The sequence below is a fragment of the Vitis riparia genome, chromosome 19 (assembly GCF_004353265.1).
Source record: "Vitis riparia cultivar Riparia Gloire de Montpellier isolate 1030 chromosome 19, EGFV_Vit.rip_1.0, whole genome shotgun sequence".
Lineage (NCBI taxonomy): Eukaryota > Viridiplantae > Streptophyta > Magnoliopsida > Vitales > Vitaceae > Vitis > Vitis riparia.
Genome location: NC_048449.1, coordinates 1,697,635 through 1,721,310, shown reverse-complemented (window position 1 = coordinate 1,721,310; position 23,676 = coordinate 1,697,635). Strand labels below are relative to the sequence as shown.

Below are 23,676 nucleotides of genomic sequence, written 5' to 3'. Positions count from 1 at the left end.
ATAAAATCAAATCAAATAGACAATTAAAAAACCACAAAGAAATAAGACCTTCCAAATCATAATGGTTTGTTTTTGCAATGGAATTAAAGGTATTTATAGTTTTTAAGAAACAAATAGTTCATATAGAAAACATAATGGGTTTTGTCTTATACTGAATTTGAGTGAAGTCTATCCATACCACTTTCTGCAATGCTGCCCCAAGCTGCTTGACTCTCCTCTGCGTCTCTGCGAAGTCTCTGTTTCTTGTCTCCCTCGTTCCCATCTCCCTTTCTCTTGATCTTTCTAGACTAGGAAGATGTTTGATGTTTTATTTTATTTTCTTCCATAACAAAGTAGTATTTGAAGGTGTAAGTAAGGCATATTTTGTAATTGTTTTTAAAAATAAAAAATACGATATTTTCAAAAAAAATATCATTTAATAGAAAGAAGGGCTAAAAATAAAATATTATACATAAAAATTATATTTAAAATATAATTAAAAATATAAAATATGTTAAAAATATTTCAGATTTTTATTTTATAAAACAATCTAAAATAATTCTCAAAAATTGTTTTTAAAAATATTTTTCAAATAGATCTTAATTTTTTTTAGTATGATTTATTTATATTTTAAGGAGTTTGGGGCCTTTCATGCAGCTGCTCATTTTGCCACGTGGAAGAGCCTTGCTCAACCACGTGTCTTCTTTTGAGAGGACAGTGCAGAATCATATGGTGCTTTTGAAGTGCCAATGGAAGGTTGACAGGTGGCATGAGGATCTGCAGGCCGTTGTCTTGAGGAGTGGGTGCAGGTTGCTTTTTGGAGGTGTTTGTTGAGAGATATTGCGGAGTTTCTGTTAGAGAGGGTTCTCTGGCAGCTGCAGGTGGGGGGTTTTTGCTGTCGTTTTTCAGAGAGTTTTGGAAGAGGGGAGGCTTTTGGGCTGAACAGAGGAGATTTTTTTGAGTGGTCTTCACTGGAGAGAAAAGGGAGGAAGCTAAGAAAAACAGAGAGGTTTCTGGAGAGGAACCAGAGAGAGAAGGAACTGAGAGTGGCAGCCTAAAAACGCCCAGCTGAGGGAGAGATTTTCAGGTTTGGTTACCATGTTTTTCACGCATATTTTCATTCTCCATGCTTTTCTGTTATCTCTTTTGTTGATGCTCAGATGATATTTGTTGCTTGGGAGTGAGTATATTCATATTTTGCTAATGGGTTTGCTGAAGTTTAGTTTGCCCTGTTCTGATTTCTGCATGAGATGTTTTGTACCTCTGTTTTACCTTTTATTTGGCACCCATTGGATTTCATCCACCCTCATATGAGCTCATTGATCGTTATATGAAATGAGGCTTGTATGGGTTTCTTTTACTCCTGCACTTTGTGCTCTGTTTCTCTTTTCCATCTTCCCCTGTTTCGGGTATCTGGTCATGGAGTGCATCATTACTCCTATTTCCGTCCGTGGGAGCAAAGAGTTACAGAAGATATATATTCAGTGTATTGGGGTCCCAGCTGTGTTGGAAGGAAGGAGTGTGGTTTTGGGTTCTCACACTGGCTCTGGCAAGACTCTCGCTTACATGTTGCCTCTGGTTCAGCTACTAAGACGGGATGAGACACTCTCTGGTGTGCTAAATGAAGCCAGGGCGTCCTCGAGCTGTTGTCCTATGCCCTACAAGGGAGCTATCTGAGCAGGTGTTTCGTGTGGCAGAATCTATCAGTCATCATGCACGGTTCAGGTCCACTATGGGTTCTTCAACATATTGAGGAGGAAAACAGAGGATGACTGGAGGATAGAGAAGAAGCTAAAAAAAAACGAGGAGAACCAGAGAGCTAGAGGAGAGGGGTGCCTTTGGGCTGCTGTTTTGCTGGCAAAAAGATTTGGGGAACGGAGGAGGTTTTTGAGAGCTACTGGGAGTCTGGGAGAGAAGGATAGTTTAGCTCAGAGGAGGAGGGTGACTGAACGAGAGGTAAAAGGGGAGCATAGCAGAAGAAGAGAGGAGTCTGCTTGCTCATTTCTGCTAGAAAGGAGCTCTCCCAGGAAAAGGGGCCCTTGAAAAGCGAAGGATTCCAAAGTCATCATTATCCTAGTACTGCTGATGACCCACATCTCACTCCTAGTTGGAGCAGCAAAAAGCAATGCGGAGTAAGGTTTGAAGATTCTTTGGTCTTAATGCTCTTCCCCAAAGCTTAATCTCTCGACTTTTCTTTCAGTCATCAATGTGGTTAAGGACTTGTAATTTTAGGGAGAAATGGTCAGCATTTGGACCATCTCACTTTTTCCACGCTTACTATGACCATAGACCAGTCCATGCAGAAAAACTCGGTTTCTCGGTCAAACTTCAACTCTCAACCTTCTCTTCCATTTTCTTCTCTTTGGTCCAAGAACCCTTTCTTTAAATGCCTCAGATTCACTGTCTGTATCTTCACCTTCACTCCCCCTTTCTTTTTGTTATACAATTCCACAGCTCCGGAAATATGCAGCCTCATTCCCCAGCTCACCCACATCACATCCTATCTACTTTCATGTTCACAGCTTATTATAGTTCATCTGCCTGGTTTTGCATATCCAGTTTGGGTTCTATTTCTTCTGCAAATTTTACTATCAGGTTCCGGTTATTCTGCGTCTGGATTCATCTGCTCGTCGCAAACTAGAATCACTTGGGTTCAGTCCTCCATTGGTTGACTTTGATTACTGCTGCGAAAGTTGTTATACGATGGACACTGGTTTGAAATGGCAGCAGAAGACTCTGGTCAATGAGCTTACTCAAGGGATGGAGCTGGCAAAGCAGTTGAAGATCCATTTGAGTCCATCTTCAATGAGCCAGACCCAAGAATTCTTGGTACATAAGATAGCAGCATCATTTGAGAAGGCTCTTTTGATAGTCAAATGGAGTGAGCCAGTGGAAAACCCTCAGCCAGTGGCACCTTCGTCTGCTCCCCAGTCTCCCCTTTCTGTCAATGGAAGTCCCCGGACTGTGAGCGAGGATTTTGACAAGGGTTGTAAGGATCATCATCAGGAACACAAAGACTTCTCAGAGAAGAGAAAGACATCGCCCACACGGACCGATCAAGTGAGAGTCTGCTCTGAGACCGGGCTTGAAGGGCCCCATGATGATGGCTACAACTGGAAAAAATATGGGCAGAAGGACATTCTTGGAGCTAAATACCCCAGAAGCTACTACAGATGCACCTACAGAAACCTCCATGACTGTTGGGCGACAAAGCAAGTTCAGCGTTCGGATGAAGATCCCTCCATGTTCGAGATCACATACCGAGGAAAGCATACTTGCACCCAAGGCAGTCATTCAGTGCCAGCACCAGCATCACCTGAAAAGCCCCTGGATATTTTCTCAAGGATGGTCATCATTACAAGGTTTGAGGTTTAGAAGAGTGATGTTCTACATCGCAATTATGCTAATGAGGAGAACAATGAGATTTTCCAGTGACAAGGTTATTGGACGCTTAACGAGCAGCTAGTACATATTGTTCTTGTGCATTACAAAGATGCAAAGAGGAGATACAGGAGAAGACACTCACTGCATAGCCACCTTTTGCATGGCCAACTTGAGGCCACGTGTCATGCTCCCGAATTCCTTCCTTTTGACTTTAAAAATAAATTTCCTAAACCTCATTTTGTAAAACGATTTCTTCAATTCTGTTTTTTTTAATTAGTTTCAAATCTTCAAATTTTCCCATCCTTAGCATTTTTCTTAAGTTCCAAAAATCCGCTTTTTAATAAAATAGATTGCCATTTTCTCTTCGGCAAATCTTCTTCACATTTTCCTTGTTTTTAAAAATATTTTAAAATAAACATGAATTTAAATTCCATAATTCCGAGTGATGGAATTTAAGGAATTAATTCATGCAAAAATAAACGGGTTTTGATGGGGGCCATACATAAATGATTTTATGATTGATTGATTGACTTGATTGTCACACTTGATTGATTCATTCTGCTCTATGACATACATGATATTATTATTTAATTGTGCACTAACCCCCCTCTCTTGATAGCGCATTGATCATTTGATGCCAAGGTATGCCCCACTCTCACTTCGATCGTTCTTTGTTGAGTGTTTTGATTCTCATATGTGCATGATAGTTTTGGGTATTCATCGTTTTCCTTATTAGATACCATGATTGCTTTATTTTATTAGTAGAGACCCGATTTTAGGGACTTAGAGGAGTGCTACGGTCTTTACCGTACCTTCCCGATAAGTAACCTGACTCCCGAACCCGATCTGATTTTTCATAGACCGCATTTTCCAAAATAAGGAGTCACACTTAAGGTTTTTCTTTCTTATTTTGTTTGCTTTCTTTCTTATTTTGTTTACCCTTTGAAAATAAAACAAAAATAAGTGGCGACTCCAAGTCATTTTTCAAACAATCAATAAAAATCAATTTTTCAAATAAAAATCGAGCTCGTCATCGAGTGGGGAACGCATGAGCCGAAATGCGGGGTCCACAATTGTTTTTAAAAATATTTTTCAAATAGATCTTAATTTTTTTTAAAATGATTTATTTATATTTTTAAGGAGTTGGGCATCAAAATAATACATTAAAAAAAACTTAATCTTAAATTTTTGTTAAAATATTCATTAAATTGGCGTTTTCTCACCATATGGGCTTCCGCTTGTTGGTCTCATTCATGCAATTCATTTATATTTTTTATGTTATTTTTATACCAATCAATTAATTAATGAAATGTTATTTTTTTTTCAAATTTATTATTATTTTACAGAGACCTATTTTTTTTAAAAAAAATTATTTAATTAAAATTTCGAAAAATATCATGATTATTATAGAATAAATACAAATACCTTCTACAGTCAAAACCCCTACTTAAACCCTCATCGGTCTCTTCTCTTTTCTGAGTTTCTCCTTTCTTTCCTTTGCCATGGCGAGTTCCAGCCATCGTCTCTTCCATTGTTGCTTTCAGGATTGGATCAACCAGCAACACCAAGACCTCCAAGAGCTCCTCCAGGTGCTTGACACCGACAGCCCCGACTCCGACCACCTCCGCCACCTCATCCAGAAGTCTCTCCAGCATTTCCAGGACTACAGCGCCACCCGGGCCGAGCTCTCCAAGCTCGACGCCCCTTCTTTCTTCTGCCCCTCCTGGATCACCTCCTTCGAGAACTCCTTCCTCTGGCTGGGCGGTTGCCGCCCCTCCCTCGCCATCCGCCTCCTCTACTCCATCTCCGGCTCCGAGCTCCAGGCCCAGCTCCCCGACGTCCTCAAGGGCTGCACCAGAGGCAACCTCGCGGACATCTCCGCCACCCAGCTCGTCTCCATCAATGCCCTCCACGGCAGGGTCGTGAGGGAGGAGGACCGGCTGTCGAGCAGGATGGCGAGCATGCAGGAGGACACCGCCGACGAGCCACTGGCGATAATCGCCAAGAAGCTGAGGACGGTCGGCGAATACAGCCGGACTGTGAACAGCGCCATCGAGACTCACTCTCAGGCGCTGGCCAGCGTGTTGGAGGAAGCCGATAAGCTGCGGCTGAGCACCTTCAAGGGGTTGCAGGAGATTCTCACTCCATTACAGGGTGCTCACTTCCTGGTGGCTTCTAAGAAACTGCATCTCTCCATGCATGAATGGGGTAAGCAAAGGGCTGAGCAAGTGGGCGACACGTAAATACAACCAAGTATTTGCCCTCACTCTTCCCCCTCGGAGCTAAAAATTTTGGGATTAGGATCTTATCATATGATAATAATCATATCATCGTACTAGTTAAGTCCATGCAAATATAAATATAAAATATAATTAATATTTGCATTTACGGCTAAAATTTTGGGATTACGATATATCATATGATATTATAGCGAGGTCAGCAAAAGAGGAGAAAAGAAACTCTTCAATCTTTCGATATCATATCGAGATTGGGGAAGGGAAGAGAAAATATAGTAGAGCAATGGTCTTTTGTGGAACTCTATATGTAACCATTAGTAAGATGAGTGTGTTTAGGGTTTGTTTTCTCTTGTATATTTTTTGGTTTGATTAAGAAGTTATTTATAAGATGCTATTTTTGTGTAAATTATTATTATTATTTTTTAATCATTTTTTTTTTTTTTGTAAATTTGAAAAGTAAATCATTTTCCAGAGCTTCCATACAGACTCTTCACCTATAAAATCAAGCTGTGTTTCAGCTATCATCTCCTCCATGGGGGTGCATGCGGAAAATAAATAAATATATAAATAAAAGAAAAGAAAATAAAATAAAAAATGTCTTTCGAGAGCTTCAATGAGGCCTGGTTCGACCACCTCCACGACCTCCTCCAGCAACTCAGGCTGGCACCCATGGCCACCGCCCCGGACGGCGACCGAGCCCTCCTCGACCTCGTCCACAAGGTGCGGACCCACTACTCCCAGTACTACCGAGCCATGTCCTACACCGCCCGCCATGACGTCGTTTCGCTGTTCGCGGCCCCCTGGTCCTCCTCCCTGGAGCGCTCCCTCCACTGGGTCGCCGGGTGGCGCCCCACCATCGCCTTCCACCTCATCTACACCCATTCCAGCATCCTCTTCGAGACCCAAATCGTCGACATCCTCCGCGGGGCTCACAACGGTGACCTCGGCGACCTCTCGCCGGCGCAGCTGCAGCGGGTGAGCGAGCTGCAGTGCCAGACGGTGGGGGAGGAGAACGAGATCACGGCGGAGCTCAGTGAGTGTTTCAACTCGGTCAGTGGGCTGGTGGGGGCGGTTTTTGACCCCGAGGAGAACGTGGAGCGTCTGAGGAATGTGGTGGAGAGGGCGGAGAATCTTCGGTTCCGGACTATTTGCAGCGTGGTGGAGATACTGAATCCGCAGCAGGCTGTGGAGTTTCTGGTTGCGGTTATGGAGTTGCAGCTCTGGGTCCGTGGGATGGGGTTGTGCCATGATCGCGTTCGTGAGAATTTGAGAGGGTTTCGAGGATTATAGTTGGAGTTCTTTGAATGTTTCTGTAAATATAGGTCTTTTTTTTTTTTTTTTTTGGGTTTGTGGATCTTCAAAATCTTGTGCGGATCAAACAGTTCGGTGAAGAGAGTTTGGAAGAGATTAGTTTTTTTTTTTTCCATTTTAAAAAAAATTAATTTAATTATGATATTAGATATAAGGATAAAAAAAAATGTTTTTAACTTATAACTTTCTTTTAATTATATAAATATTTTTAAATCCATAAAAACCCCTTAAACTTAGAGCCGACAATATCTACATGAAAACATATAATATACCTCAAAGATAACAAGTCATGATTACAAATGATATTAAAATTAATATTTCACTATAATATGAAAATTTATTTGATCTAAAAAGAATGTCTATTTATTTGGTTTGATAATCGTACATGAATTATTATGATATCTCATATTGAATAGAAAAAAAAAATTATATGAATTTCTCTTAATCATATAGATAATTTTAAGCCTAAAACAAATAATACTTACAACTAATAATACCTACAGGTGGGTCATTTCAATATATTTTCAAAAATTATTTTTTTATTTGAAGTCTACCAACAATTTTCTAAGTTAGCTATAGAATACCTATTTAGAAACATGTTTTGAAATTATGATCAGAAATCAGTTTTTAAAAATATTTTTCAAATATAACTTTATAATGTTTTGTAAAACAAAATTCCCTTTCAATACTTTCAAAGAAGCATGTTTCAAAAATTATTAGTCACAAAATAATAATGCATAAAAAAAAAAAAAAAAAACTTCACAATACCTCAGATTAGCTTTTGAAGGTTATGATTTTAGCTTCACTTTTAGATAAAATAAATAAATAAATATATATATCATTATTTTATTTTATTATTTTTAATAGTAAATTTGTTATTTTATACCTTAATCCTATTATTTGTTACTATTAAAATTATACCTTGATTCAGTACAAAACAAATACACGGGGCTTGGAAATGCAGAGGCGCCCAGGTGAACGCTCCATGCAGGCTCTGAAGCCACCACGTTTCTTCTCATCTTCTCTCACATGGACTCATCACCTGATCTTGGCTTTTCAGGGTCACTAGAGTTACTGGCTTCTCCCTCCTTCAAAACTCGTATCTCCCACCTAACATGTTGTCCCTATCCGTATGTGGTAACGGTGGGGCGTTGGTGTGGCTGTCACCTTCTATTAGGACACGTAGTTTGGGTTGGAAACAAATGGCACCATGCATGTTGCATGAAACTTGTACATACGACACGTATATACATAATTTCTTTTTAATTATATTCTAAAAAATATAGGGTTAATTGGTTAAAGAGGTCAAAACAACCCCATATTTGCAAATATAACCCACGAATCAAAAATAAAAAAAAATTGACCCCATTGAGACAAAAAAACCCCTTCTTATTTTTTCTCTTCAACAGATACAACTTCTCATTTCCCTTTCCCCCTCATTTTTCCCTCCAAGACAACTTTCCATTTTCCTTTGTTTTATAATAGATTAGGTTCTAATTTTTTTATTCGATCATTGGTTGCTCTTCTCTCTCTTTTCCTGTGGAGATCAAGTTTAACTTCTTACCATTGTTTCATCTATTCTTCATTCTTGATCATGAAAATATGAAAAAAAAAATGTAAACAACCAACAATCTCTTTTTTATATTATCATTTTATTACTTTATGTTTCTTGAAAATTCAAAATCTCACTTCAACATTATAGGTAAAAAAAAATAGAGACTCTGTTGTTAGTTCTAAACAAGTGAAAAGTTTGTTCAAAGAATTTTTACTTGAACTTAACAGTAGTTGAGTTGCATTAACAAAAAACTTAACCACGGTTAAGTTCACAGTCAGAATTTTCACCTAAACTTAACAATAGTTGAGTGCATTAACAAAGAACTTAACCATAGTTAAGTTCACAGTAAGATATTTCACCTGAACTTAACAATAGTTGAGTTTCATTAACAAAGAATTTAACCACAGTTAAATTCACAGTCCGAATTTTCACTTGAACTTAATAGTAGTTGAGTTCCATTAATAAAAAACTTAACCACAATTAAGTTCACAGTCACTGTTTTACAGTAGTTGGGATTTTTGCTCAGTAGCTTCGTTTTTCTTTGCTTCACTTTCTTCTGCTTCACTTTTTTCTTCTGTTAGCAATTGGCATTTTGCTTTTTCGCCACTTTTTAAAATCTTTTTCTCCTATCACTCTTCAATAAGCTCATTGTTTCCTTTGTACTTGAAGATATAATATGAGATAACTTGAAAAAAATAGAATAACAATTTTTCCAAGGATTTGAAATGAAATAGATGATTTCTAAGGTTTTTGAAGGAAATATGAGATTTTCGCTTTATGCATCAAAGGAAGATAATAAAATAGAAGAAGATGATGAAAGATGAGGACTTGTTCTGTAAATGAAGTAGAAGAGGAGATGACCTTTCTGTTTTATGCACCAAAGAAAAATAATGAAGTAAAAGAAGATGATGGGAGAATTTTTTTGAAAAATATGAGGAGTCGTTTTATAAATGAAGGAGAAGAGGAGAAATTGTATGTGTTGAAGAGATAAAAGAAGAAGGACATTTTTGTCTCAACCGGGTCAATTTTTTTGCTTTTTGACTGGTGGATTATATTTGCAAATATGAGGGTTATTTTGACCCCTTTAACCAATTAACCCAAAAATATATATTTGTTAATTATAGAATAATAACTAGATTTTTTTTTATTCATATGTTTTTAGAATTATTTTAAAAAATAATAATTATAAAAACAAAAACACAAACGAGTTAAAGAAAAAAACTCAAATCTTTATTTTTATTTTCTTTTAATTTTTACTTCCATTTTTTTTTCTTTCCTTCGTTTTTTTCCCCTTCATTACTTGTCTATATGAAGGCCAACCCACCCAAAAAACATCTATTTTGGGGGGGCCACCCAAATCTGTATATTCCATAGGCAAATTTCTCGATGATATCTTCTTTTTCTTTGGATGTAATGCTCCCACAGTAATAGCTAGAATTTCACTTGGCACAAAAACAGCTGCTATCACCTAGTGCTCCCAAATAACCCTTGATTGGGGTTACAATAAAGCCATTCTTAACCTCGAAAGATTTGTTCTATCTTTATGGACTACCAATTGATTTTCAAATAAAAGGATATCAAAGCTTGATCCAATAAAATCGAGTCACGAGCCCCTCACACTGGGAGAGATGATCAAAGTTTGATCCAATGAGGTTGAATCACAGGCCCTTCACATAGGGAGAGGGATTTTCTTTAAGCAATCCCCTTCATGCTTATATAAGAGATGGATCACCTAAATGATGAATCGACTTGTCTACGATGCAGTATTTTATCACAAGGCTCTTGAACCAACTCAACTCTCTCTATTTAATCATTGATATTCACATAGGCATCACAGTTGGAAACAGACAAATATCCAATATATCAATAGATTGTTAATGTCCCTAAAAACAAAATCCTCAAAAGCAAGGATATAGAACAACTTAGATGAGGTCATTCTAATTTTTCTACTTTCCATGCCCACTTGAATCGGGCAAGCAAACCCAGAAGACTTGGTCACATTTCCAGATCTTGGACACAGACAAATGTGATGATGTCAGCATGGGCTAAGGCAAAGGCATGAGCTGAAGCAAGATATGGGTCGTGGCAAGCAAGGCACGGCTGAAGCAATGTAGGGGCGGAGGCAAGACATGACCATGTGCTGGGAAATTGCAAGGCCTATGGGACAAAGACAGGATCTTAGACGTGGGCTCATATGCTAGTAACTAGACATGTCACTTGGGTTGCCAACAGCCTAAGGGGTTGTTTGGCATGCAGATGCAAGGGCCGTTTCATGGCACTTGTTTGGGAAGAGGCACCATTGTTAGCAGCCAATCAACTCAAACATAGGGCTCACAACACAACATAGCTTGGAACTTGACGCCAGGCTAAGGTTTGGTAGTTTAGCAGTTGGGCAGTTATGGGGGTTGCATAACTACCCCAACTTCCCAAAGTGACTCATTTTGAATTCAAATGTGCTGATGCATGTAATATTTAAGCCTCTCCATGTAGATGTTCTCTATAGGAAGCCAAGTGCTGGAGCACTTGAACAATTTTGTATCTTGTATACAAGTTAGAAATACAAGCTGGGATAACCTTCTCATAATTTGCTGGTGTGTTATTCTTCTCCATTGTTGCCTACTGAGTAAGATTAACGGTTGGCCAAGTAGAGACTTAGTGCCACACATTCATATAAAAAAAGGGGGTTTTATGGGTGTGACACTTCCCACTTCACAATTTGTCAACACCAAACCTTCAACCTTTTCCCATTCCCTAAGAACTTTAACATAAATGTCACTACAAGGTATAAATAGGGACAGTAATGAATCAAGGAACAAAGAGAGAGATGATGATGATGATGACAACAATGACGATCTAAGGTGTGCTCATATTGTGGGTGACAACATTCTGATAAAATTAAATGGAAATGAGATGGTACAGCATATAAAACTTTACAGAATTGTTTTTTATTCCACATTTCTGGGCTTATGAGATATAATGATGTTATCATTCACATGAAAAATTCTGATCATTATAAACATACAATACATTAAAAGAACTTCATATTCAGAAGGTTTCAGAATTTAGGTGAGTCCATACAACATTGTTCACTATCACATTCTGTTCAAGCTGATTCTGTTATTTGAGAAATGCATTTACATAAAGACCAATTGTAAGGTTAACTGATGGCTCTTTGCTTTTCTAAGTAAAGTATTGTAATGTTGATGCACTTGTCTTGACCAACTGTGTTGAGCAGTCTACTGCCTTAAAATCATTATACAGATACTATATGACTAACTGAAAGAATAATAAAGGCAGGAATTCTTAGAATCTTTGTTTCCTATTGTTGGTGCCTTCATAAAAACATCTCTAGAATCAGGATCTGTTCCATGAAAAGCATCAATGTTGATGTAACAGGGGCTGGGAAAATGTTTGGTTCAGCTACATTCATCTCTGAGTTGAGTTCCTAGATGAACCCAATCCAGAGGATTAAGGAAACCATGGCTAGTTATCATACTTCTATATCCAAAAGTGAACCAGTGTAACAATCCCCTAATAACTCGGGAAATTCGTAGTTGAGACTACAAGATAATTCCTGGTAAAAGGAAATTATTTGGGTTTTGTTTAGGATCTCCAGCATCACAGAGGGAAGGAATATTTTTGTTTGGTTGTGAGGAAAAAGGGGAAGGAAAGTAATATGAAAAAGATTAGAAAACTTTAATAAATTTTGAATTCCCTATAACTTGCCTTTGAGACCTAGCTGGGAGGTTCTAAGTTCAACTCCTGATCGATTGGAACTAGAAAAAAAATTTGCTTTTAAAGAAAAACAGTGAAAAATCAACAGTTCATAAAGTGTATATGCAACCTGAGTCTTGGAGTTCTCTAATTCCATTTGGCAACTCCTTTTTTTTTTTTCTTTTCTTTTTTTTCTTTTTTTCTTTTTTTCGGTATGCATTGGTTAATTCATGAAGTGTATACCTTTTGCAGCTGACGGACGCGGAAATCAATTAAAAAGTTAATAATTATTGAGAATAGATTCACTCGATCAACAAAACACCAAAATGACCCAATTTCTCACACAAAATGCACATACTAATGAGCTTTTATCAGCAAATGCTCTCAATTTACTTGAAAATGGATCAAATTTGTCCAAATTCTACGATGAAACCGACCAAAAAACTTCAATTTCAAAATCTATAATCAGAGTCTATGCAAAACAAAATCAAAATAAGACATGAGAATATTCTGTTACTAGAATAGTATATATGAACCCTAGGACCTGAGATTATTGGCAGGCTTTTCCGGCAACTGATCGGCATGCTGCTGAGCTGATTTTCGCTGGAGATCTCGCCACTTGTTGATCGCCGCAGTGCAGATGACTGGTAGATCCATGTAGGATAACGGTTAAAATTTGAAGCTAAAAATTCAATGCTACAGTAATTGAAAGAGGAACAGAAACAAGAAGTACAGACATCCGGCGCCGACGAAGTAAAGCATACGAAGGACCTTTGGGCCCGCCGGGCCGCCTTCTTCTCCTATCATATCCCCGGCGTCGCTGGCGTCAGCCTCTGTGGGCTACATACTCTGTTGGATTGAAGCTTTTATAAGATGGTAATGCCGCGGTTCGCTCGACCCGAGCATTTGGACTCCCGATCGGGTCGAACCGATCGAGCCCGCATTTGGAACAATAAGAAATTTCTATAAACGAGCTGTTTTTCGCTTTTTTATTTTCAAAAATACCCTTATTATTTTATTAATACTGATAATTAATTTAAATAAGAATTCAATCATTTCATTTAGATGGAATTTTAATTACTTGAATAAAGTTATTCTTAAAATTATCATCACAAACCTAAAAAGTAATTCAAAATTTAATCTTTTAAATATTAATAATCAATTTAAATAGAATTTTTTTATTTATTTAATTGGAGTTTTAATCACTTCACCTAATGAAAATCATTCCTAAAATTATCATCACAAACCTACAAGATAATTTAAAAATTAATGTTTTTCATACTCATAATCAACATAAATGAGAATTTAATCATTTTATTTTTTTATATTTATATTCAATCATAAAATCGCTCTTAATAAACTATAAAAGAAAATATTAATATTTGTGGGAAGTCTCTTAAACTGGGCATTTATATTCGGCATAGTCATCTGGTGTACTTCTGGTATAACTACTCCATCCTTCATCCTATCAGTCTCAACTATTGATTTTGAGGATTTGTTTATAACTCTTCCCCAAATAAAGTTTTTTTTTTTTTGGCTCAATAACAATTTTGGGCATCGAAATATGATTTAACAAAGTAAAATACATTTAATACTTATATTTATTATTATTATTTTATTCTTATCTTAATCTATCTTTCATTTCTTTAATAAAATAAATAAATTATTTTTTTAAATTATGTGAAACTTTTTACTTTTTATAATTGTAATAGCGATTTTCATTCATTTTGAGATATTTAAATCTTTTAAACTTTTATATTTAATTAAATAAAAAATTTCATCACTTGTTTATATTATTTATTTAAACAAATTTAAGTTTTATTAAGAAAACCATAACATTATTTTAAGAATATTAAGATTTTGATATGAAATTTATCAAAATGATGAAAATTTTTAATTGAGATTTTAATTCTTTGGATTTTTTTAAAAATATTTTTAGAACAAAACTTATTTTTCCTTTATATTTTTTCGATTGATTGAATAATTTGATATTATATATATATAATTATTTAATTTAATGGATTCTATTTTCTATCTTTATTCTTTACAAACAAAAAATAATAATAAATTTTACAAAATATATAATGGTTTTTAAAAACAAATTAAAATGTAATTTTTAAAAATAATTTTGAACAACATAAAATTAGTCAATAAATTTTTTCATAAGAATTTTTAAAATTTAATATATTTATTTATTTATTTTAAAAAGAAATTGTATGAAAACCAATCATTAATTTTTTATTCACTCTTCACTTTTTATTTATTTATTTCAAAAGCGTTTTAAAGTTATAAATTTCATTATCTTCAAAACCACACTATTAATATAATTAATGTTTATTAAAAGTTTGAAAACTTTTAAAATTTCTCATTCCTTATAAATTTTATTCTTTTAATTTTTTTTTTGTCATTTTATATTCTTTTCAAAATTTTCACTTCAACTCTTCCAACGGGTTTTTTTTGGACAATGCTTTGAAATTTTTCTTCATTTTTTTTTTCAAATATTTTTTTTAATCCATAAATTTCTTATTCAAATTAATTTGTTTTTATTCTTATTTTTATTAAAAAGCTCTTATATAAAAGGCAAAAGTATTTAAACATATATAAAATAATTAACACAATTTTTTTTTATATATATAAATTTAGTGTAAAATAAATAAACAATATATTTAAATTAAAATTAATAAATATTATGTCCAATGAACGAGATGATGTTTATTTTTTTAATCTGATTAAAAAATAATTTTATTATCATAAAATTTGGTTTCACTATTTGATTACTAAGAATTCAACGAATGAATTCATTAGAATTTTTTCATATTCTCTCACAGCTAAACTGAGGACCCAAGTCTCCGGTGGGAAGGAGCCGAGTAAGGAATCGAAGAGACAGCAAAAGAGGGAAATCGCGACCAACATAGCCGACGATCTTCAATAGGTGAAATTTTTATGATTTTATTGTCCACCTTTTTTAAAAAAAAAAAAAAAAATTAAAAAAGAAGACCTAGGTTCTCTAGATTTTTTTTGGTTGTGGATTTGGTTTTCGGAATCAATTTGTTTTGGAGATATTTCAGTTATTTTGAATGGTCTCTTCGATCGGATTCTACAAGTGGTTCGGTTTTCGGAATTGATGATCTTTGGATGTTAACAGATGAAATTGGTGCTGATTGGTGAAAAACATGGCTTTGCATATATTTTTTTTGTTTTGTTTTGTTTTAAATTTGCGTTTTTTGATTACCAAACATGTTTTTTGTTTCTAAAAACAGGCAACAATTTGCTATAGAAGACATTTGGTTTTGCTTTCAGTGTTTTCAATCTAGAAGAACCCTTGTTTACAGGGAAGAAATCTGTGAGGCACCGGACAATGGAGAAAAAAGGAAGTTCAAGGCTGAATATTGCCATAATTCATCCTGATCTTGGAATAGGTAATGACAATGTTGGAAAAACCATTTTTTTTTTTTTTTGTATTGGTGAATGAATTGATGGGTTGGTTTTGAATTTGCTGCTGTTTGGTTGCTAAGAAAACATGAAAGTAAAATTTTGTATTTTAGGTTTTTGTTTTCTATGGCATTGTTGAGTTTAAGCTGTTTTCTTTTCATTCAATTTCTCATAATCCAATCAAAACATTATTAAGTCTTTCTATTTATTCAAAATTTAGTAGACCGCATAAAATTTGATTTAGATGCATTTCTTTTTTTTTTCAAACTTTCGAATGGCATTGTGGATTTAGGCTTTAGAAAATTGGGAATTAATTTCAAGTCCTTTGGTGTTTAAAACAAGGAAGCAATGGAACTGGAATAATTGGGCTGAGAATTTGATGCAAGCATATATGATGTAGGACAACCCTAGGATGGTTGCTTACACTCAAGGGTAGGTGGACTAGGGTTTTATTTTTTTGGGTGTAAGGAGAGGAACAAGGAATTAATTTTATGGTAGAGAAAATTATAAGATAAGAAATAGAGAGAAAGAAGAAACAACGAAGAAAAGATGAAAAACCTTAGAGTCTCATTAAGGCCTTCCAGGAGTCTCACCTAGAAGAAAATCAATGGAATCTCACCATTGAGGGTTGCAACCTTGCAATGAAAGAAAATATAATATTATTCGTCAATTCATTCCGATTTACATTGATTAGCCTATTTATAGACTTCTCTAAGAAATCCAAAGTCTACTAGGACTCTAATATAACCTATTATGATTCTAATTCTAATTAACATCCAAAGTCTACTAGGACTCTAATAACCTATCATGACTCAAATTCTAATTATATTATAACTCAACTAGTTAATCCTAATTAGACTCCAACAAATACCAATCTCAATTCAATTCTAATTAATATTAATCCTACTCAAAGTTTACTTAGGTCTTCCCTTTCTTCCTTGAATAAACTTTAAAAGGTTTTCCCCATCAATATATGGGTGCATATTAAAGTGCTTTGTGTGCAATATTTTTCTCCTGTTTGTCGAATGATTATAGCCTAATTGGCTTGGGCATGTGGGAAAGAAGGGTTTGATTCCCTTTCAGAATATGCAGGAGTTGGATTAACCTATTTGGTGTATCTCTGGCTTGAATTTTGGATCCACCAACGGATATCAAAAATTAAAAGAAGAGACAAATATGACTTTAAGCCCATGATGTTTCATGCTTGCCTGATGGATATGATGACATAGTCATAAGTTTTGAAGTGTGTATGTATATATAACGTAACATAATATAAATTTATATAATATAGATGCATTACACTCATATTGCAATGAGTGTTCCTTGGACCATCTATGAGTTCTTTTCCTTTCTCTTCCTTATTTTTAGTTAATGCATGAGATACAAGTCTCAAACACAAGAGACTAAAAATGTGACGTTTTCCTTCATTAGTGCCTCTTATTTTGAGAAGTGATCATCTAGGTCACCCCTCAGAGCATTTTCCTTTTGAGACTTGCTTTAAGAAATAGTCCCTAGGGGTTTGTGAGTTGTTGCATATGGATAAAATGATTTCACCACATGCACTCTACGATCATTATCAACCACCATACTGAGATTAAGAAAATATGGATAAAATGATTTCACCATATGCACTCTACAATCATTATCAACCACCATACTGAGATTAAGAAAATATGAAGATATTAATATAGATATGACCAGACCAATATTGGGCAGTTGAGAGATATTTAAGACCATGGTTTTACAAAAATTGGATCTATTTTTAATTTGATTGTCTTAGCCAACAGACCAATATTAACATTATACTTGTTTATTTGAATTCATTTGGGAGTTTTTTGGTTTTATGAATTTTTAATTAACAAAAAGAAAAATAAAAAGTGTTTGTTTTGATGTGGTTAGTTAGTGGGGGGGTTGTGGGAAGGGAAAAAACCATAGGATGATATGGTATGAACCTTTTTATATTATCACCAACTATAGTATTAACTAAAGATGTTAATGATATAAAAGGCGCATCTTTGATGAATAATAAGGTTCAAAGCAAACATATTATAAAGCATACAAGTGTAGAACCTCACAGTTCCTTGCTCACTTAATTGAGCCTTTTGATATGTATTTTGCTTCCTAACCAAAAGTTAATATCAAATAAATATATCAAATAGTCCCTGTTGTTTACATTTTCTGGGGGATAAAACAAGAGCCAAATTAATAGAGATAAATAAAATAGAACTCTTTTTGGAACCAAGAACCTAAAGCATGGAGAATGCAGACACAGTGTTTTCATGGATTGGGGAATTAAAAAGAAAGGTATCTATAGCACCTTCTCAAACAACAACACTATTGTTGTGGCTAGGGCAGCTGCTGATACCGATGGCCAAATCTCTTCATCACCACTTCCAACATCATTGTAAACCACCGCATTTGCCAATTTCATGGAATAAATCATGCTCAGCTCTCAAAGGATCTAGACTATTGATGTCTATGGTCAACAGACACAGGCATGTCAGACACAAGAATTCTGTGTCTGACATGGTTGGTTAGTGGGGTTGTGGGAAGGGAAAAGACAATAGAATAATATGGTATGAAATCCTGTATGGCATTCATCAGTTATTAATTATTGAACCCTCATTTTTATGTGTGTGAAGATGTCCTGATCTCTATCAAATCCTATTTTTGTTACCTGTTAAGTTTCTATTTATTCTGTTGCTAACTTTATGTGATGCATAGGTGGGGCTGAAAGATTAATTGTTGATGCGGCTGTGGAGCTTGCATCCCATGGACATAAGGTTCATATATTTACAGCACACCATGACAAGAAACGATGTTTTGAGGAAACTCTTTCAGGTGAGAATCAACCTTTTTTTGGGCTTTTATCTGTTGTTGTGAGTCTGTAAATTAGTGAAAATAGGAGACAATATTCTCAAGTTGGCCATAATCAGTTTTAAAGCTGATGCGAATGCTTCTGAACAAGATTACAGCAGATAAATTCCTTTATCCTACAGTGAACTTTATTAAACAAAAAATAACCAATTACATGAAAGATGCAAAAGATCAAATAGGCAAAGACATGCATCTACCAATATAGGACTTATAAAAAGTTATATTTACAGTGTATGACATCAGCTTGCATTAATTCATCATACATGAAATAAATTTTGTAAAATTTTAATTATTCTTCTAGTTTTATTAAGTCTAATATTGTTTGTAATGGACCAAAAGTTCTAACAGGTTGCAAAGTAATGTAGAAGCGAAAAATGGAAAAGAGAAAAACCATTGAGCATGTTATGGTGTGAAGATAACTACATGCTTGTATGGACTACAGGATATAGAGACTACAATGACTCTTTAAGTCTTTTTTTTTTCTTTTTTCTTTTTTAAAAAAAAATTAAATCTGTCCTGTGCATAGAAACAAATTGAAAAGAAAAAAAACTGGAGTGGAGATTGGTGGGGAAGACATCCCAATTTTTTGCAAAGAGGAGAAAGTGCAAATGTTAATTCAAAGTGCTAGAAAGAGAGGATACTTCTACGAGGATAGAAAAAAGAAGGAAAAGAAAGTTTTTAATTCTCTCTTTTAACCTCAAAATACCTTTAAACAATAATAGACTGTTCAATTCTTTTTCAGAAGAAGTACCGTTAATCTTTCTTAAATACTGTTAGAAACATTCAGAATGTAATTGTATTTATGTGTCATTGCACCATGTATCTTAAGTTTCTTATTGCCTATCAAAAAACAGAAAAAAAAAAAAAAAAAAAAAAGAAAAACGAAAAAAAGGAGAAGATACATATAGGTGATAAATTTTGGTTTATGTATGAAATTCATTGCACCTTATGTGTCCTAATGTTTAATAGAATTTTTTGAGGACAGTAACTCGTATAATGGTATTACTATTTTAGTCTTAACATGTTGCAATATCTTCTATTTGTATTCCCTTGTAAAAACAACAAAAAAATAAAAGAGGAAAAAGGAAACGACTCTCCTTAATGAACTTAGAAAAGCCTTAGTCCCAATTGCTTGAGGTCAATTTGATAAATCCCTTTCACCATTCATTTCTATCTAAAGTCGTATTCCTCTTTAGATCATTGTCAATCATGTCTTTCCTCCCTCCTTGACCCACATCCAATTTGATAAATCCCTTTCACCATTCATTTCTATCTAAAGTCGTATTCCTCTTTAGATCATTGTCAATCATGTCTTTCCTCCCTCCTTGACCCACATCCTGTTTGATCTTCCTCTTATCCTTTTAGTGTCTTCAGCTCAATCAAATCAATTGATTCTTCTGTGCTAGTAAACTCATTGTCTTTGTGTCACATGAAAAAGATCTACTATATGACGTAAATGAAAACATAAGAACCCACCTTGGTGCAATGGCTTCTTCATGTCTATGACACAAATGTACCTATCAAAAAATGTCTATGAGACAAATGAACCTTGGTAACAATTTTTACATGCTGCTTTTGCTCTTTGTAATGGTAATCTACATCTAGTATTTTGAAAGATATTGCATGGTATTCCATTTTAACATCAGTAGGTATGGTACAGGTACCTTTCCAGTCACAGTATATGGTGCTTTCCTACCCCGGCATATTTTCTACCGACTCCATGCTGTGTGTGCATATCTGCGCTGCATTTTTGTTGCTCTGTGTGTGCTGTTGATGTGGTCATCATTTGATGTTATAGTAGCAGATCAGGTCTCTGTTGTCATTCCTTTGCTAAAACTTAAGAAGAAAACAAAGGTAATTCTACTTTCCTTATATGAATTGTTATTTTAGACTTTTCCTGTACTGGGGTTATTCAACCACGTAGTGCATTTCTTTTAATACAGGTTGTGTTCTATTGTCATTTTCCGGATTTGTTGCTGGCTCAACACACAACTGTCCTTAGGAGGATATATAGGAAACCAATAGACTTTGTAGAAGAAACAACAACTGGTGTGACTCCAAATCCTGGTGTTATGTTCTTCACATGAAATGTTTTCTGTAGCTTTTTCACATTCCTTTGCTATGTTGTGAACTGCAAGTTATGAAATTACAAATTACTTTCGGGAAATGCAGGAATGGCAGATTTGATCCTTGTGAACAGCAAGTTTACTGCATCAACTTTTGCGAATACATTCAAGCGTCTTGATGCACGAGGAATTCGTCCAGCCGTTCTCTACCCAGCAGTCAATGTGGATCAATTTGATAAACCCCATGCTTTTAAGTAACGAACATGCTTGTATATCTCTTCGTATCTTCTAGTTCTAGGCATGGTTCTAGAATGTCTTGTGCAATTTTATTTTATTTTTATCTACATTCCCCCCCAACGCCTAAAACTTCAGAGTTTAACCTTAATATGCAAATTTTGTATAGGTTGAATTTTCTCTCCATCAATCGCTTTGAAAGGAAAAAAAACATAGATTTAGCAATTTCAGCTTTTGCTATGCTTCGCTCTCTTGACGAGGATGCTCTTGGAGGTCAGAATTTTTCTGATGCATCATTAACTATTGCAGGCAAGTCTTCCTATGTCCTTCTTAAGTCCCGATTGTAGACAGACCTGTAATATTTGTTTCATTTTATTTTATTTTTTGTTTGCTGGAGAGGGGAAGAATAGATATTTTTTCCTTCATTTGGCCAGACTAGTTTGAGTGGATATGTCATGGTACAGATAAAGGTGATACAGGTCTAATTTGATCAGAGAACCAATTGGAGAACAGACGATGTTTTGAATATATATTCATCTCTCAATTTCACAACACAATGGTTTTCTTCAATTACTTGCATGATTATATTTCCTGTGATATTTATCTGAAATATAAGCCAAGGATGGTACTAATGCAGGTGCAGTTTGTTTCTTTTTCTTGATGGGCATGTGGTTGAGAGTGATTTTTGCCCCAGTTGTAGAACTAGGACATTTAGGGTTTGTTTGGCAACATTTTTTAAAATAGTTCTTAAAAAACCATTTTGAAGATAGATCTAAAAAAATAGTTCTCAAAAACCAAATTTTGAGAGCTAATCTATATTATTTTCAAGAACAAAATTTTGTTTGGAAACTCAAATATGAAAAATAGTATTGTAATTTTTTTGAAAAATACAAAAGTTCTTAAAATATTTTCATATTTTTTGTTGTTTCTTATTACAAAACTTTTTTTTTGTTCTAATGAGCATGAAACTATCTTTGATAACAGCTTCCAAACAGACTCTTATGATACTCAGCCATTTTGCATTTCTACTTACTGTTTGCTTCAGAGATATATTTAGGTTCTTTGGCTTTTACACACTAGAAGCAACATTCATGCATCTCTTTTGTTTCAGGTGGCTATGACAAACGGCTGAGAGAGAATGTTGAGTACTTAGAAGAACTTGAGAACTTAGCAGACAGGGAAGGGGTGTCTGATCAGGTTAAATTCATCACATCCTGCTCAACAACTGAAAGAAACGAGCTTCTCTCCCAATGCCTATGCGTCCTTTACACACCAAAGGTGCCGTACAATCTGACCTCTGCTCCTCACTTGATCTGATCTGAGAAACAAAAATGATCTAAAGATTATTCTTGGACTCATGCAGGATGAGCACTTCGGCATTGTTCCTTTGGAGGCAATGGCAGCCCACAAACCAGTCATTGGGTGCAACAGTGGGGGGCCAGTCGAGACGATCAAAGATGGGGTGACGGGTTTCCTCTGCAACCCCATGCCACGAGAGTTCTCTTTGGCCATGGCTAGACTGATTTGCGATCCCCAGATGGCTGTGAGCATGGGTGGAGAAGCGCGGAAGCATGTCAGTGAATCATTCTCTACCAGGATATTCGGCCAGAGGTTAAACCGGTATGTTATAGATGTTACTGAGAAGAAGAGGGAGTAGCATGGTAGCACTGGCTGTAAGATATGATCAGCTGGCCTTCACACTAGATTTTCTGAAACAGCAATTCCCTTCCACTAACTTATCCTCTGTGTTTTTCCCCTGCTGCTAGAGATGAGGGATTCATTACCCTTCGTAAAGGCTATGTTTGATTCTCAAGAAAAAATATATATTAAGATGTTTTTTTTTTTTTTTTTTTTTTTTTAATTTTAATTTATGAATTTTTTTATTGTTTGGATAATGTAGAAAATGGTAGTCTTAGGTTTCTTTTAGTTTTAGATACACTTCTTGTTTTACTTTTTTTTTTTTTTTTGGTTTTAAAAATAGAAGATTTTATAAAAAGTGATAATTCTTATACAAAAAGTATAGTCTTATTTTATGTAATTAAATATTATTTAAAAATAATTATAACAAAATTAGATAAAAATTTATATATTTTAAAATTATTTAATTTTTATACATAACACTTAAAAAAGGTGAAATGAGTTTAATGAATTAAACTAATATTTTTTCAACTTTTTGTTTGCTATATTTTGTATTTGTATTTTTATTTTTTTAATCTTCATAAATAAATAAGATTAATTATGAACTTTAAAAAAAAAAGTAATATTTCGGGATTTGCTCATGACACTTCAAATATGAGACGTTTAAATAAAAAAAAATTATATATAAATAGTTTTATTTTAAATTTATTTTTTAAGTAGAAAATAAAAAATTACATGAGCTTTTAAAATTAAAGTCACATTCATTATTTTGGAAGGCTTGGACTAATATTGGAGTGATAGACCAAACCAACTGTTAAATCACTGTTTTAAAAATCGAATCAGACTGGTTGATTCAACCCATTGTTTTAAAAATCGAATCAGACTGATCGATTCAACTAGTCGAATCGTATAGACTCAAACCCTCCCACCCCCTTAATGACACAACTTTACACGAAAACCAAATAATAAAATCATAAATTTATAAAGTTAAAAAATGTGAATAAAATTATGTTTCACTCTAATATATGATTTATTTTTTAATATTTAAAAAACAAAATTTGTTAATAAATTTATATTTTATCTTTATCATGATTTCATATAAAAATATTAAAAATAAAATTAGAATTATTTTTATTTTTAATAATATATAAATTATATATTTATGATACATGACATATCACATCATGATTGCAATTCAACCACCTAGGATTATGTAACCGATCCACTTCTAAAATTATTGCTCTTGAGT

At 34.5% G+C, this 23,676-nt stretch overlaps 5 protein-coding genes across 7 annotated transcripts; 4 read left to right on the top strand and 1 right to left on the bottom strand.

Annotated features, from left to right (window-relative positions):
* Window positions 1–2,261: 2,261 nt before the first annotated feature.
* On the top strand, window positions 2,262–3,688 carry LOC117909379 (probable WRKY transcription factor 53). The gene has a single exon (XM_034823397.1). The coding sequence runs from the start codon at window positions 2,683–2,685 to the stop codon at window positions 3,352–3,354; it is 672 nt and encodes a 223-aa protein (XP_034679288.1). The 5' UTR covers window positions 2,262–2,682; the 3' UTR covers window positions 3,355–3,688.
* Window positions 3,689–4,772: 1,084 nt separating this feature from the next.
* LOC117909579 (protein DOG1-like 1) lies at window positions 4,773–5,979 on the top strand. Its single transcript, XM_034823636.1, has one exon. It carries the CDS (start codon window positions 4,866–4,868, stop codon window positions 5,604–5,606), a length of 741 nt encoding a protein of 246 aa, XP_034679527.1. The 5' UTR covers window positions 4,773–4,865; the 3' UTR covers window positions 5,607–5,979.
* A 215-nt stretch (window positions 5,980–6,194) lies between these two features.
* Window positions 6,195–6,890, top strand: LOC117909044 (protein DOG1-like 4). The gene has a single exon (XM_034822946.1). It carries the CDS (start codon window positions 6,195–6,197, stop codon window positions 6,888–6,890), a length of 696 nt encoding a protein of 231 aa, XP_034678837.1.
* A 5,558-nt stretch (window positions 6,891–12,448) lies between these two features.
* Window positions 12,449–13,042, bottom strand: LOC117909314. The gene is made up of 2 exons (XM_034823306.1): window positions 12,918–13,042; window positions 12,449–12,824 (listed from the first exon to the last, which is right to left on the bottom strand). The coding sequence occupies exons 1-2, from the start codon at window positions 12,985–12,987 to the stop codon at window positions 12,718–12,720; spliced, it is 177 nt and encodes a 58-aa protein (XP_034679197.1). The 5' UTR covers window positions 12,988–13,042; the 3' UTR covers window positions 12,449–12,717.
* Window positions 13,043–15,000: 1,958 nt separating this feature from the next.
* Window positions 15,001–22,637, top strand: LOC117908077 (alpha-1,3/1,6-mannosyltransferase ALG2). Of its 3 annotated transcripts, none has more exons than XM_034821737.1 (9): window positions 15,001–15,112; window positions 15,513–15,599; window positions 18,337–18,453; window positions 20,150–20,343; window positions 20,433–20,538; window positions 20,662–20,809; window positions 20,959–21,098; window positions 21,901–22,067; window positions 22,153–22,637. In XM_034821737.1, the coding sequence occupies exons 2-9, from the start codon at window positions 15,539–15,541 to the stop codon at window positions 22,444–22,446; spliced, it is 1,227 nt and encodes a 408-aa protein (XP_034677628.1). In that variant the 5' UTR covers window positions 15,001–15,112; window positions 15,513–15,538; the 3' UTR covers window positions 22,447–22,637. The 3 variants fall into 3 exon arrangements, with proteins under 3 accessions (XP_034677628.1, XP_034677627.1, XP_034677626.1); XM_034821736.1 differs by having other exon boundaries at window positions 15,481–15,599; XM_034821735.1 differs by having other exon boundaries at window positions 15,441–15,599.
* Window positions 22,638–23,676: the final 1,039 nt, after the last annotated feature.